Source organism: Aethalodelphis obliquidens, unplaced genomic scaffold (assembly GCF_003676395.1).
Source record: "Aethalodelphis obliquidens isolate GAN/ISIS:26980383/991018 unplaced genomic scaffold, ASM367639v1 scaffold12, whole genome shotgun sequence".
Taxonomy (NCBI): domain Eukaryota; kingdom Metazoa; phylum Chordata; class Mammalia; order Artiodactyla; family Delphinidae; genus Aethalodelphis; species Aethalodelphis obliquidens.
The window spans coordinates 43249122-43266039 of record NW_020837956.1 but is presented as its reverse complement, the minus strand read 5'-3'; the positions used below and the strand labels follow the sequence as shown (position 1 = coordinate 43266039).

The 16918-nt window shown below is 37.4% G+C and overlaps 1 protein-coding gene across 2 annotated transcripts in view; it reads right to left on the bottom strand.

Moving 5' to 3' along the window:
• Positions 1-3925: 3925 nt before the first annotated feature.
• The window catches only part of SH3YL1 (SH3 and SYLF domain containing 1), a 46055-nt gene continuing 33062 nt past the window's right edge, over positions 3926-16918 (bottom strand). For both annotated transcript variants that reach the window (XM_027113886.1, XM_027113885.1), the window contains 2 exons: positions 9684-9740; positions 3926-4784 (listed from right to left, as the gene is read on the bottom strand). In XM_027113886.1, the coding sequence (XP_026969687.1) occupies positions 4594-4784; positions 9684-9740 (248 nt within the window). In that variant the 3' untranslated portion in view covers positions 3926-4593. The remainder of the gene's footprint in view (positions 4785-9683; positions 9741-16918) is intronic.

Here is a 16918-nt window from a genome sequence, read left to right as displayed (position 1 = left end):
TGTGTTTTCAGGAAACCCCGTGGCCTCATTTTACCTTTCCTAGAAGCAGTAAGGTAAAACCACATTGGGACACATCTTCACAAAGAAGAGGCCTGGTGATGTTGGAAACATTTGGGGGGGTAGTTGTTAAAATTTACTACTGTCTTTTGTAAATGCAGCCCTGACAGCACAGGATGTTGAGTCTCAAAGCCCAGGCCACTCAATGTGACCATAAATTAACGAGGTACTTAAATAGGCAGGAAAATGAGAATACTGAAATTGAAGAGAGAGTGTACAGAAAATACTCTAGATGACAAAAGACAAAACTCAGAAGGTGTTTAGGCCTCTAGCTTTTTTTTTTTTTTTTAAGTATTTTTAATTCTAATTGAAACTCTTGATAAAATTTCCAAATTGTAGATAATATTGAAGAAATGCTCATGAACATCTTGGGTGAGAAAAGAAATTTTTCTTTTTTACAAAAGCTGACTACTAGTGAAGTCTTAAGTGTAAAACAAATATGATATATGAATAATGGTTGGAGGATTTTGTTTAATTTCATTAAATATAGACTGTTTCTGTAGACTCAGAAGAGTGTATTTTAAGTTCCAGTTCTTTTTAACAGTCTGTGACCCTTTGCAAACGGTTTAATTTTCTTGAGTCTTCTCTTTGTTTCCTTAATTGAGAAAGGGAAATTCATTCAGTAACAGAGCATTTGCTGGGCACTGAAAATATAAAGTTGAATAAGACTTGGTCTTCTCCTCAAGGACCTTTGGTGAAACGGGAGGCATGTAAACAAATGAGATGATGAGATATTTAAAGTAGGCAGATGCGAAGCTAAGATACCCACCAAAACGACGAAGTGCCGAGACGTAACCTTAACAGGAAATATGCGAATATCACGTGAGAGCTTTAAAACACTCCTAAAACAGCATTAGACTTGGACAAACAGAAAGACAGCCATTATCCTCGCTTTGGACAAGTGAACATCATAAGGATGACAATTTTCCTTACGTTTTTTTAATTTATATATATATATATATATATATATATAATTAATATAATTTAACACAGTCCCACTGAAAAAATAGTAAGTCTTTTTTCTGGAGATGGTTAAGTTGATTCTTAAGTTCACACATGAAAATAAACAAAAAGAACAGCCAGGGAAACCTGCAAAAAAAAAAAAAAGTGAGAAGAATTGCTTAACTTGCTACATTTAAAAAATATCATAAAGTCTTGTAATCCGATCAGTGTGGAAAAATGAGCAGACAAGTCTTTCCTGTATTTTCAAATTTTTCAACTCACTATGCTTTAGACCTACCTTCAGCTTAATGATTCTCTTTTTGCTATGTCTAAATTACTGTTAAATCCACTTATTGTGTTTTTGATTTATTCTATTTTTCAACTCCAATTTTTTTTCATTTCTCTCCTGTAGTGTCAATTTTCTGCTGAAATTCTCCACCCTTTTAATTCCTTGAATGTATACATCATAATTTATGATAATCCCATTGCAAATGAGTGCATTCACTGTATAATTTTTATAAGTTTAAAGGTTTAAATTTTGTAAGCTTGCAAGTATGCAAGACAATACCACATAGCGCTTAGGGACACATACATATGTCATAAAAGTGTAAAGAAATATATGGAATTAATAAACAGCTATTTCAGGATGATGATTACCTTTGAGTCAGAAAGGGAGGGAGATTGGGAAGAGTGTTTTATTTCTTGCTGGGTGATGATAATGCGAGTCTTCATTTCTTTTTCCATGTCTTATGAATTACGTTATAAAAAAGTCAACACATGTTTGTATAAAATGTAAGTCTATAAGAACACAAAGCAGGATAAAAATCTGGAGCATAAGGATCGTTTGGCTGCTGTGTGGAAGCAAGGAATCAAAACTGGAAGCTGTGACAATAGTCTAGGGTTAGAGTTAAATTCAGAACACTCTACTGTTGTAATCGTGGTGGTGGTTAAATCACTTACAAATCTAGTGTGAAGGTTAAATAACAAAGCATCAAAATAACTATAATTACAAGAACTTGTTGATGTACACACAGGTAAAAGAGATAAATTGTAACATTAAAAACATAAAATGGAGGGGGGGAGAGTACAAATGCAGAGCTTTAATATGTGTGCTAAGTTGTTATCAACCTAAAACAGACTGTTATAAATATAAGATGTTTTATATAATCCCTCATGGTAACCACAAAGCAAAAATCTACAGTAGATACACAAAAGATGAAGAGAAAGGAATCTAAGCAGACCACTACAGAAAAGTATCAAATCACAAAGAATGAGTGCAAGAGGGGAATATAGGAACAAAGGAATCACAAAACCACCAGAAAACAATGAACAAAGTGGCAATAGTAAGTCCGTACCTACCAATTATTACTTTAAGTGTAAATAGACTAAATTCTCTAATCAAAAGACATAGACTGGCTGAATGGATTAAAAAAAAAAGACTCAACTATATGCTGCCTACAAGAGACTCACTTCAGCTTTAAGGACACAGGCAGACTGAAAGTGAAGGGATGGAAAAAGATATTCCACATAAATGGAAACCAAAAGAAAGCAGAGGTAGCTATACTTATATCAGAAAAAATAGACTTTAAGCCAAATACTGTCATAAGAACAAAGAATGTCATTATATAGATAAAGTGGTCAATTCAACCAGAGGCAATGACATTTGTAATTATTTATGTGCCCAACATAGGAGCACCTAAATATATAAAGCAAGTATTAATAGACCTAAAAGTGGAAATAGACAGCAATACAATAATAGTGGGGTACTTTGATACCCCACTTTCACCAATAGATAGATCATCCAGACAGAAAATCAATAAAGAAACATTGTCTTTAAATAACATGTTAGACCAATAGCAGAAGAATACACATTCTTCTCAAGTGCACATGGAACATTCTCCAGGATAGAGCCTATGTTAGGTGCAAAACAGGTCTTTATAAATTTAATGTTGAAATCACATCAAGCATCTTTTCTGACCACAGTGATATGAAACTAGAAATCTACTATAAGAAGAAAACTGGAAAATTCACAAATATGTGGATACTAAACAACATGCTCATATATGGCCAGCCCACAGATAACATCATACTCGACGGTGAAAATGTGAAAAATTTCCCTCCAAGATCAGGATGTCCACTGTCACCACTTCTATTCAGCATAGTACTGGAAGCCCTAGCCAGAGCAATTAGGCAAGAAAAATAAATGAAAAGCATACAAATTGGAAAGGAAGAAGTAAGGTTATCTCTGTTTGCAGATGGCATGTTATTATATGTAGAAAACCCTAAGTGTCCATCAACGGATGAATGGACAAAGAAAATGTGGCGTATATAAATAAAAGCAGAAAATCCTGGAATTTGCAACAATATGGATGGAACTTGAGGGTATTATGCTAAGTGAAATAAGTCAGTCAGAGAAAGACAAATAGTGTACGATCTCATATGGGAAGCTAAAAAAGCCAAACTCCTAGAAACAGAGAGTTGATTGGTGGTTACCAGGGGTCAGGAGGTGGGGGAAATTAAGAGATGTTGGTCAAAGAATACAAACTTCCAGTTTCTAAGACGAATATGTTCTGGGGATCTAGTGTACAGCACGGTGACTATGGTTGATGATATTGCATCGTACAACTGAAATTTGCTGAGAGAGTAGAACTTAAGTGTTCTCACACCCACAAAAAAGTAAATATGTGAGATGATGGATGTGTTAATTAACTAAGTGGGGATCCTTTCGCAATGCATATGTATTTCAAAGCATCATGTTGTACCCTTTAAATATTGTACAACTTTATTTGTCAATTATATATTAATAAAGCTGAAAAAAAGAGGTCAGTAGCATAGTCATGGAGGTGGGTTTTAACATCTAGACCAACCACAGACCTCTGGTTACTTTACAAAAAGAAAATAAGAAAAACAAAATCAAGACATTAACTTCACATTTTAAAAACATTTATTTAGGGACAACGGAACCATATCAACATAACTTTATTCTACTGCTACCAATGAACAAGCATAACCTCATAAAGAAGGAAAGTTAACAGATGTCATCTTTTTTTAATGCATAGGGGTTGAATTTCTTTGTCATAGCGTGTTTCTTACATACAATTTTTGAAGGTATAGAGATAATTTTTAAGGATTAATATTCTAGTTAATACCTACAACTATAAGTATTACTTAATACACTATTTAAGCTGATTTATTCTTTTCTAGTCACTTTGCAAATATATAAATTGGTATTCATGCCCCTATCCTTAAGATTCTCCAGATAAAATAGTCATCATATACCTAGCCAAATCAGATGTTTAGTGATGTTTGAAAATGAACACAAAAGAAATGTGACTATATAAATTAGAGGATATTAAACTATTAAATAGTATATGTGATAAAAATCAGTGGAAAGTATTTAAAGATATGTAACTATATATATATATATATCTATATCTACATATATAAACAAAATCTTTTACATACTGGATAAAAGTTTACAGAATAAACAGAAGTGTTTTTAAACTTATACTAAACGTTGTTTAGCTGAATAGTAAATCCTGCCAGTGTAGTAATATTTTTTTGTAATTCTCAAAGAAGAAAATAATATAAACTTTAATTCATGGTAACATAGTTGGCTGGAAAAATGCCAGTTTGACCTCGAAGGTTTCCTTCCCACCAATCAAAATGTGAATCTGTTTTTGATATAACTGTGATTCTGTCTCCAGCTTGAAAATTCAAATCTCCTGGCTGTTGTCCTTCAAAAGAATATAGTGCTGTCACTTCAAGAGGTTGGTTCAAATTGCCTAAAACAAGAAAAAAGCATTTATTCACATTTTTATGAGAAACACTGGAAGTGTGTGCGGGTAAGATATAAATTAGCAGCTCAGGGCTTGGCATTCTGATGTCAGAGGCCAGCAGAACTCACAGCACATGGTCTGTGTAATTTTCATCACTTTATTAAACTTACGCTTTTCTTCTTTGTAAAGAGTAAATATTTGGTAATAACATTTCCTAAATCCACACAAGTCAAACTGCATATTGCTATGTACTTAAATATGTGTTTGGCAAATATTTGTGGTTATAATTGTTTAAATTTTGACTAAACTATAAGATAATATTATTGTTTTTCCAATTTTAATAGAATAGTCATGGTAGCTTCAATGAATTATAGCTATTAGATAAAAGATGATATTTATGCACTTGATTGTATCATAAAAGATTCAATTTAAAAACCGTGCTCTGTGGTCATCGATAATGAGGATTCCAGCTTGGATGCATTTGCTGATTCATCAGTAGACATTTCTTTTCCCCAGGTTTTACGGCTATTTTCATTTCTGTACTTACTTGATCCTTTCTCTCAAAAGAGAGATGAAATTCAAATTAGCACATCAAGAAGCATGTCTACATATATTTAACCAGAACTTCAACCCATATTGGGAAAAAAATACCTTGAGAATTGAGTGGGTAACATGAGTAAAAGACATTAAATATTACAAACTGTATAGCATCATAATAAATATAAAGAAACAGATACTTTCTGGGTACTCAGCTACATGGAATTTGGCATTTCCATGTTTCGTATAATTTTGTGCAATTAGATGCTTGTTAAATGCATCTCAGTACAGTTGTACTGAAAATATAAATAACCAAATTCTAAATCCAGTTACTTATTTGAGCCTATAATACTATAATAAGAAAAAATAAAGTGACCTTGGACTATTAGTAAGAAATGAAAATAGTCAACACTCTAGTTAAACTACATTTACTGAAGCACTGAATGTGTATCTCACACAAGATGGGGCCAGAGTTCTTTCAATAAAGCATGTACCATGTAGTTGAGTTCTCCTAAAGAAATAACTTTAATAATAGCTAATATAATTATATTAGTGGTATTACTGGTACAGTTTTTCTCTATAAAATAGAAAAGTTCTGTATATTTTTATATTTTATACTGTTATTTACTTTTAACCTGTTAATTTTAAGAAATAAGATTAAAAGTGTGTCATTAAAAGAATAAAATTTTGATATAGTCTGGATAAAATCAAAACCAGTTAAATGACTACTAACACATATGAATGAACAGTCGTTACTATGTACTTTGAAAAGTAGCTATAATACTACATTGAGATGGGACGTGCAGAAATGCCATGCCTCACTGTGATTAGATCAGAAGAATGTAAGTTAATGTTAAAGGAAAAAAATCATTCTGAAAACTATTTTCCTATATCAATAATTACATTTATGACCTCCATATATAAAGCTCAATCTCAATTAACCGAACTTAATTAATGAAAACCCTTGAGTAACTCTTCCTCCCCCTCTTGTCTCCCAGACATTTCGGATAATAGAAAGAAGCACGTAAAAAGAGAGTGCTTGTGAATATCAGGGAATGTTCTGGAAGCCAGAGCCATCTTAGCTGCCATACATGTACACATTTGTAGCACTGATTACAAAATCAGAGATGCATAGGAATGGTGACCAACATGATAACAGGTGTCATTCGGTGTGGCTATGATAAGAGCAGCTCCTGTAGCCCGAGCCGGGCACTGGGATGAGCACCCTCGTCCCGCACTTCCTAGGAGGCAGCTCCCGCATCGCCACTTCACAGAATATGAACCTGAGACTTGCAGATGTGAAGTGATTTGCCCAAGGCGGGGAGATCTGAATCTGGAAGTCTGTCTCCAGGCAATCTTAATCACTGCTGAGATTACACCCCAGGTCCTCAGCAACCATGAGTCTGAAATTGCATCCAACAGACTGAACTCAGGTTCATCAGTGCATTTGACTTTTGTCAGGCGGACTTTCAAGGGGAACTAGTGTATTTGCCTGCATCACTGAGTTATCCAGACTGTGCAAATAATGAGAACAACCGATGCTGAGGACCCCTAGTAATCACTGATAACTGAATTTGTTTTTAGCAGTTTTAGAAATATATTTTGTGATGAATAAGTCAGAGGAAGAAAGACGTTATGACCTAAAGAAAAGACAGAGGGGATCACAGACTTGGTTCAATCCCTGCCCCCCGACCAGGGGTTGCCATTGCCTCTGAATTGCGGTTTCCAAATAAGATAATGGGAAAGATGGGTATAAGGGCAAAGCAGATGGCTCTGAGTTGCAGCAGAGGACAAGGTGGTGCTGCTGGGTTTGAGGAGGCCAACAGTCAACGCTCCTCTTCCCACCTGAGTTTCGAACAGAGGTGAGGCAGAGAGGGAGGTGTCGTGGCTGGTAGAGCTAGTGAAGAGTGTGGCTAAGACAGGCCGACAGAGGGGTGCCAGATTCCTCAGCCAACTCACCAGTCAGGCAAATCCCTCTACCTCCTGGCAGGAGTGTAGAAGAGTCGGGAGTTGAGGGGTCGTTGGCAAAGTTCATTCACATGAAAACGAAGGAGTGAGCCCGGCCGAGTAAGGGCAGGTGCTCCCAGGAGGGACCAGTTCACAGGCCAGTGCCATGCCCTGCTGCTAGCTTGTTCTTCAATAAGCTCAAAACGACTTAAAGTTCCTCTTTACTGTAAATATTTGTGATAATTTCCATAAGGAGAAGTTTAATGCCCACAAAATACTTCATTAGGAAAGGTGAGCCAAGGAGATATGTTCTTCCAGGAAGGGAGACCACCCTGGAAACCACGGACGCAAAGCCCACTGGGTCACTATAGCAGCCAGCGTTCACAGACGCCTTCCTTCTGAGCAGTATATGCCTTCAAGTTTTATATTCCTGCACTCAAAAGAATCTGGAGGATCTCTGAAGCAATTGACCATTTTCAGCAAAATATTCAAGTTTAATTCAAATAGAGGTTATTTTTCTCTCCCAAATCAGGGCTACGCTTGACAGGAACCAGATTACAATCAGCTTTGGCGACTGGCAGCTGCTCTGAGGCTCATAATTAGCAGGTCTGTGCCCGCGGGATGCTGCTACTTTACTTCTCAGCGGAGCCTGCGTGACGTAACCCATATGCAACCGACACATCTGGCCCAAGACATGACTCAGAAGAATCTCAGCCTTTGGAAGTTCCCCTTCAAGAAGCAACCAGAAATAAGAGAACACAGCGATGTTTTGCTTCACATTTACTGCAGTGATGAGCCGGGTGGCTGACTTGATCCTAGCGCCATGTCCCTCCAGGCTACGTGCGGCGTCTATAACTTTGGTGACCATGTCCTCTGTAGGAGTGTAAGGGTCAATGGCGAGTGAGCCGGATGAGGCTACCAGGTGAGGCCACCAGACCAGCGGTTCTCAAAAGGCAAAGTCTGGGCCTTTTATGGTTGTCACACCCCCTGGGGAGGGGGCATCGAGTGGGCTTAGTGCATGGGTACTGCTGAAATCCGCACAGCACAGGACAGCCCCACAAGAGAGAGCCGCCCACTGTGCCCAAAGTGTCACTGACAGTCGTGGGGTGGATGAGAAGAGGATGATGGAGGCTGACCGAGGAGGTACAGACCTTCAGTTACAAAACACCCCAGTAAACAGGGCTGTGGACGCTCAAGGCTTGTCTCACCGAGAGGCCAGATGACAAGGTGGTTTGGAGCTTCCAAAGGGTGCAAAGCAAAAGTACGTACAATCTGGAGAATTATCGTTATGCCCGGGCAAAATTGCAGCTCGTCTGTGGGCATGGGACAGGCTGTGGGGAGCCAGATGTCCCGCTCAAATGGGTTTTCAGCTCGAGCCTGAGGACTGTGGGTTGTGACTTTTCCCTGCAAGGCTGATAGACCAGGTGTAAGGAAGCCCTTGGTAAGAATTTAACCGTTTCACACGGTAATGTAAAGTAAGATTTACTTTTTAAATAGACTTTAAATCTTTCCTTACATTTTCTTCTTCAAAACTCTTATATTTTGAGAAAGAACTAAAATAAATATTTATATTAACTTATTACGTACTGTTTATACCACTTAACTCGTCCTACCCTCAAATATAAAAGCAAAACCCAACCACCCACCCAACCATGGGAAGTAACATTGTGTTTGGATCACAAAGCCAGTGAATGAGAGTATTGGCTGTAAGTCGGAGCCTCTGTCTCCAGAGCCCAGTTAGGGTTTTGTTTCTTCTTATTAGACATTTTCCCTTATTGCTTTTTAAGAGATATTTCTAATATTTATTAGGCATCTATACTACAGGTACAGACTTCAGAGAAATCTGAGAAAAGGAACCCTACTTCCCAGAGTCACTTTGCCAAGGCCTTCTTGGGGGTGATCCACATTGGGGGGCGGGGGTGGACCACAGCCTCGGCTCAATTGTAGCTAATGTCCCTTATCCCTCAGGTCCCGATGGGCCCCCTTCACCAAGCAAGTCCAGCCTGTCTGTTGACCTTATCAAGTTTAATCATTCTAACTGTGTAGAGCATGTTTGTTTTTGTTTTTTTTCGGTACCCGGGCCTCTCACTGCTGTGGCCTCTCCCGTTGCGGAGCACAGGCTCTGGACGCGCAGGCCCAGCGGCCATGGCTCACGGGCCCATCTTCCCGGACCGGGACACGAACCCGTGTCCCCTGCATCGGCAGGTGGACTCTCAACCACTGCGCCACCAGGGAAGCCCCAGAGCATGTTTTAAATGAAGTGCTTCTCAAGATAACGTGGATATCCCATAAATCAAAGAAGCGGCGCTAAACAACTTCCCAGATATTTTCACAAGCTGCCAGATTATAATCACAAACTAGGAAGTTCGTGATTATAAGATGGTTGTGAATCATTTGTAAAACAGAGATATTTTCATTTACCAACTCTCTCCCGGTAGCTGGAAAGTTCAGGATAGAGATTATATTCATTTCTGTTACCTGAAAAAAAGTAAATAGATAAATAAAAGAGGGGGAACATTTAGAAAACTTATTAGTATATAAAATACCCAAGAATGTCAAAGCTTGTTCTCGTTAAGCAAATATTTTAAATCACTCTGATAGAAATATCATTATTTTATCATCTTTAAATCAAGAGGAATACCTGAATATTCCTCAGGTATTCCTATTTTCTACCCGAAAATAGACCAAACGTAAGGCAGATGGTAAATGTCTGATAGCCGTATGACCAGACGCACATAAACTGCAACTCATGGCCTTGCAATTACACATTCATGAAAAATACAGACACCTCTTTTTCCAGAAAATACCTGAATAAGCCAAGTCTGTAATCCCCAAGCCAGTGATTTTCAGACATTCTTGCTTGTTTAACATCTAAAGTAATTTTTAAACAGCAAGTATTCACTTGTATGTTTTTAAATTGATACCTAAAATTGTTAACTGTAAGCTTAAGGGTGTACTTTTTAGCATATTTCAATATCAATTACTTAAACATTCATCTCACTCCCTTTGTGGATAAAAGGATCTAAATATGATAGTGATCTGAACCTATCAGCATTCATTAAAGAAAATCAACAAGATGTTTTTCATTTTTAACCTTCAAATCATATTTTCATTTAATTTGTCCCAAAGATTTTCTAGCAATGTATTAATATTGTACTTTATGTAAGTGTCTACAATACAAATTTGTACATAAATTTACTTTTAAAATTGTATTTTATGTAACATGATCACCTATTAAATAATTTCTTATAGATTGAGTTATCATAATCATTATTAGCACACATTGATCAAAACTTTAAATATAGTATGAATTTGTTAATTTACTAAACAGGAAAGTAAAAGGTTATTTGAAATGCATCTCAATAAGTGGACGAGACTTTTAAAAATTAGTTCATATACACGGGATGAGTATTATTTCTGGAATGACATAGTTTCAACATAAAATTGTATTTCAGTGTTCTTTTTTAAAGATATAGGTGTTAGGTATTAAGGAAGCTGGTTGTTATAAAAACTAGAGAGGGCAAGAAAGAGATATTTTATAGGAATGTAACAGAATTTTTTTATGTCCCTTCTAAGATAGAGGTAAAAAAAACTGCATAGTTATCTATCATCAAAACAATAGCAATAATAAAATATTACTTATGAAATAATAAACTATTACTATTACAATTTTTTATTTTGGTGATAAGTAGCTATGTGATTTTTAAAATAATTAATATATAATGATAATATTAATTACTATTCTTATTATAAATTCAGATAACAGTGCCATTAGGTCTCTCTTCAGTTTTGTTGAAAGCAAAAAAAAAAAAAAATGTAAATCACCTAATCTACAAAGTATTTACTGCTCATCAGACTTAACTAACTATACCAACATTAACACCCATATTTCACACTGGATCATTGTTCTTTCATTTTGGGGACAATGTACTGTAGTATGATTAAGATGGTTTGGGGTTTGCTTTTCTTATTCAAGTGTGAAAAAAAGTACTGTGAAAGGATAGAAGAGAGAGAGGGTAGCCTGAACATCATGTTCTCACTTGGACTGGCTTTAAGAAAGAACATGTGTGGAAACTGGTCATCTGTAAACTGTATCTCTTAAATTACCTATGCCCAGGTGCCCTTTCACAGTCTCTGTGTTCCCCCTAAGGACAGAGGTACACCACTTTGAAGGCCAGTGGCCTCAGAAGTTTATGAACAGAAAAATATAGAAATAAGCATTGGCAAGGTGGGGAAGAGGGTACAAATACCAGAGAATCTATTTTTAACAACTGACTATAAACAAGAGATTTGGGGTTGGTGATCAGATATAAGACAAAATATATGCAAATTAAGACTTTCTCAACTATTAAAATAAGCACTCTGAAATATAAATGGGAAAGTACATTCCATTCAACACAGCAAACCAAAATCACAAAGTATTTAGGAATAAATTTAACAAGAAAGGCACAGAAACTATGAAATCTTAGGAAAGACATAAAATAATATCTCAACAAATGGAAAGCATAAAATAGGAAGATTATCATAAAAATGCCAAGTAATGTAATGTAATGTTATTGTAATGTTATTGTATGTAATGTTATTGTAATTAATATAAAAATCACAGAATTCATGTAAGTACATAATATTACTTCAACTAGAATTGCATATTGGGGGTCGAGGGGAGTATTGGTAAAATGATCTTAAAGTATATGAAGAGTTAAGTATCCACTAACTGCAAGAAGAAACCACTGCAAGAAAATTTAGGATACCGTGAATGCAATCTTGTATAGGAGGGAAGTCCTTAACCCTGACTAAAAAATACAAACCTATGAAAATAGGTGACAGATATATTTTTACATAAAAATTAAAACTTTCATATAGTAAAATACATGAGAAATAAGATCAACAGACAAATGATACATGTAGAAAAATAAACTGTCATCCAAATGACAAAGCCCTTAATATACAAAGCACTCCTACAGGCTGAAAATGCAACAAATATTCCAATAGCAAAAAATTAACCAATGAAATAAAGAGACTTTTCAGACAAGATTAAATTCCAAACACCAGCAATAGTATGAAAAAATATTTAAATCACTAATAGGGACAAAAACTATCCAATTAACAAGGAGATATAACCAACCCTCAGACTTGTAAACACCTCAAGACACTCCAACATTAACAGTGATGAGGAATGAATATGGTGAGGAATGTTACGGTGGCGCGTGTACATAGCAGGGAGTGTAGGTATGTGATGGCAGTGCACATGGTGGGGAGTGCATATGGTGGGGAATGGCTAATGAGACTCTGCAGTAGTAAAAACTTTTAAAAAGCAATCTACTAAATCTGTTAAAAATTTAAAAATATATCCTTTGACCTGTCATGTCCGTTCCTGGTATTTATCTTTTAAAAAGTGCCAATGTTGTAGACAACTTAACTTTAAAAGATATTAATTGTGGCATTGCTCAGCATGGGAAAAAAACTGAAAGTTAATATCTATCAGTAAGAGAGTGGCTGAATAAAATATGTACATCTACACGATGGAATGTTAAATAGCCTTTAAAAAGAATTAGAGTTGTATCAGTTGATTCAGGGATTTCCATGAGGTGTTGTTGAGCAAAAGGAACAAATAACCCACAAACAAACAAGCTATAGTAAAGCATAAATAATAAGACAGCATTTTTGTGAGACAACAGTAAAATATTCTGCCTATGCGTATCTACGTGTTTGCACACGTGCCCACGTGTAGGAATATAGAAACATGGAGAAAAATATCACTCCTGTTGTTCACATGGGTGTGCTGGGATGAGTATGGAAGAGGGTGCCGTGCAAGTTAAGACAGAGGAGAAATGGGAAAAAGGGAATGAGTCCCAAAAGAAAAAGAAAAAAAATGCTTTCAAAAACCATATTTATGAACCACGTATGTACTTATATAAAATTATATATGTGAGGATATATAAAAAATTAAGATTTCATTTTTTAATAAAGAACTTAAGAATAGGTCAGGTTTAAAATAAAAGGTTGAAAATAGATACCAGTTTAAAATTTTCCTTTTATTGAATAAAAAATGGGTGTTCGCAACTGGGGATGATATGCTGCATGAGAAAAAGTGATGAGCATGTGAAAAAAATAGGAATCGAGCAACAAATAATGCAGCTAAAAAGTCAAGGAAGAAGGAGAGTATTCACAAGGACATATGGTGAATAGAGTTGAGTTTGCAGAAACGTGCACAGGCAAGAAGGTGAGCTGGCAAGGACACTGCGAAAAATAGGGAGAGCAGCCCCTGCCGACACAGATCGACAGATCAGAAGACACGAGATCACTGTGGGAAACAGACAAGCCAAGGCTGGCTGGAGTAGGGGATCCAGTGACCAAAGATGATGGTGAGATTTTAAAATACATGCTCAGGAAGAATATGCATGAGAAACAAATCTTCCAAGATTTTTCCATTGTCAGGTGAGAGGAGCTTCTCGAGATAAGGTAAGTAGCTTTTTAATCTACACTGACAAGGAATTGATATTGAGGACGAACAGGATTTTTATGTCAGCATGATACAGATACCTATTCTCTTAGCAAGGAAATTTTAGAAACACTATGTATTTTAAAGTATACACATGGGTCAGATTTTAGGTAATCACTCAGATCTAAAACATCAATAAAAATAGATTCAACGCTCTCACATCTTACTACTGAAAGTAAGAGGGTAAACAAATTAATCACCACAACATGAATGAAAAATAGACTATCCCGTTTGATAGAAGAAGGCAGCATCCCAGCAGAACGGGACCCAGAGTAAGTTGCTAGGGCGGGGGCGGGGGTGGGTCATACAGAAGAACAGGTCTGTTCCTGAGGATCCTCCTGGAAGGGGTGAATTTAAGCTAAAGGCACAGCCAGGAATCAATATAAGGGCTATGAGTCATGTTTCACGCCCAATTCTCAACTGTACTTCCTTCCAGCATGAAAACTGGGCAAATGGATACAGAGCACGGAGGGGGAGGGGCAGAACGGGCTCCGTGCCCTCGGCAGCACTTTGACACTTCCAGTCCCCTCCTCCCAGAACTTATCATACGCTGTTGACCCTTGAATAACATGGGTTTGGACTGTGTGGGTCCTCTTATACGTGGTTTTTTTCCGATAAATACATTGGAAAATTTGTCTGAGATTTGCCACAATTTGAAAAAACTCACAGATGAAATGCACAACCTAGAAATATCAAAAGAATTAAGAAAAAGTTAGGTGTGTCATGAATGCATGGAATTTATGTAGATACTAGTCTATTTTATCATTTGCTATGATAAAATATACCCAAATCTTTTACTAAAAGTTAAAATTATCAAAACTTATGGACACACACACTTACAGACCATACATGGCACTATTTGCAGTGGAGAGAAATGTGAACAAATGTAAGGCTGCAGTATTAAATCATAAGTGCATAAATGAACATACTTATGTGCATACATAAATGTACATACTGCACTACGGTAATAGTGCACCACCTCCTGTTGCTATAGCGCTACGGTGAGCTGAGTGTTGCAAGTAATCATCTCCACATGAGGAGCAATCTCTCCAGTAAACTGTGTATCACTGTAATAAGTTCTCTTTCATGGTTCTGGTGTATTTTCCATTGTATTTAGTATGATACCGTAAACCTTGAATAACACCATGGGACCCGTACAAAGTGCCACTAGTGGTCCTGGAAGTGCTTCCAAGAAGCAGAGAAAAGTCATTACAAGCAAAAGCTGAACTGCTTGATGTATACTGTAAATCGAGGTCTGCAGCTGCAGCTCCCCACTACTCCAGCATAAATAAATTCAGTGTAAGAACCGCTGTAAAAGATGAAAAGGAGGGACTTCCCTGGCGGTCCAGTGGTTAAGACTTCACCTTCCAATGCGGGGGTTGCGGGTTGGATCCCTGGTTGGGGAGCTAAGATCCCACATGCCTCGTGGCCAAAAAACCAAAACATAAAGCAGAAACAATATTGTAACAAATTCAATAAAGACTGTAAAAATGGTCCACATCAAAAAACAATTTTTTTTAAAGAAAAGGAAATTCATGAAGCTGCGGCCACAGCTACACCGACAGGCGCAGAAACCTTTTGCGTCTTTGGTGAAATATCTTTTCATCTTGTATTAAAAATGCAGTTTTTATGTGGGTGCAGGATTGCTATCGACTCTAATATGATTTGAGAACAAGCAAAGTCATTATATGAGAGCTTAAAGCAAAAAGAAGGTGAAGGATCTAAAGCTGGAGAATCAAATACCAGCAAAGGCTGGCTTGATAATTTTAGTAAATTATCTGCTTAAATACTGTCAAGATAACAGGAGAAGCACCTTCTGCTGACCAAGAGGCAGCAGACAAGCTCCCAGATGCCATTAAGAAAATCATTGAGGCGATAGGACATCTGCCTGAACAGGTTTTTAATGCAGATGAAACGACCCTATTCTGGGAAAGAAAAATGCAACCAAGGACATTTATTAGGAAGGAAGAAAAGCGAGCATCAGGATTTAAGGCAGGAAGGGATAGACCAACTCTGCTCCTTTGTGCACAGGCAGTGGAGTTTATGATCAGGACTGCCCTCATCTACAGAACTGCTAAACCCCAAACCTGGAAGGGAAAAGATAAACGTAAGCTGTCCATCTTTGGGTTGTACAGAAAGAAGGCCTGGATCGTAAGAATCCTTTTGCTGGATTGGTCCCTGAAATCAGGAAGTGCCTTGCCAGTAAGGGACTGTCTTTTAAATTCTTTTGATATTGGACAATGCCCCTGGCCCCCCAGAGCCCCATGAGTTCAACTCCATGAGTAGACCACCAAGTTGTGTACTTGGCCTCAAACACAACGTCTGTATTTCCAGCCTCTAGATCAGGAGATCATCAAGACCTTTAAAAGCTCTCATCACACATGGTACTCTACAGAAAGAACTGTTGATGCTATGGAAGAAAACGCCTATAGAGAGAACATTATGAAAGTCTGGAAGGATTACGCCACTGAAGATGCTATTGCTTATAGGAAAAGTCATGAAAGCCATCAAGCCTGAAACAATAAACTTCTGCTGGAGAAAACTGTTCCAGATGTCGTGCATGACTTCAGAGGATTTACAACAGAGCCAATCAAGGAAATCATGAAATAGATCGTAGATATGGCCAAGGAGATGGGGGCAGAGGGTTGCTGTGAAGGGTTTCAAGATACGGATCTTGGAGAATTTCAAAAGCTAATAGACACCACACTGGAATTAACAAAAGATGACTAGATGGAGATGAGAGCTTCTGAACCAGTGCCAGACGATGAGGAAGAAGACGTAGCAGTGCCAGAAACAAACTGACATCAGACAATCCGGAAGAGGGTTCTGATTATTCAAGACTGCTTTTAACTTGTAGGATATGGGCACTGAAAGTAAAGCAAACAGTGGAAGGAAGACTGGGATCCTATAGACCCACTTTTAGAGAAATGAAAAAGCACAACAGTCAGAAGTTACGATGTATTTCCATGGAGTTACACTGAGTGTGCCTGCCTCCCCTGCTTCCCCCTCCCCCACCCCTCCCCCACCTCTGCCACCCCTGAGACGAGCCCTCCCCCACTCCAGCCTGCTCAACACGTGCAGGAGGAGGATGAAGACCTTTATGAGGATCCACCTCCACTTAATGAACAGTAAATAACCAGCATGCTGTTCGGTT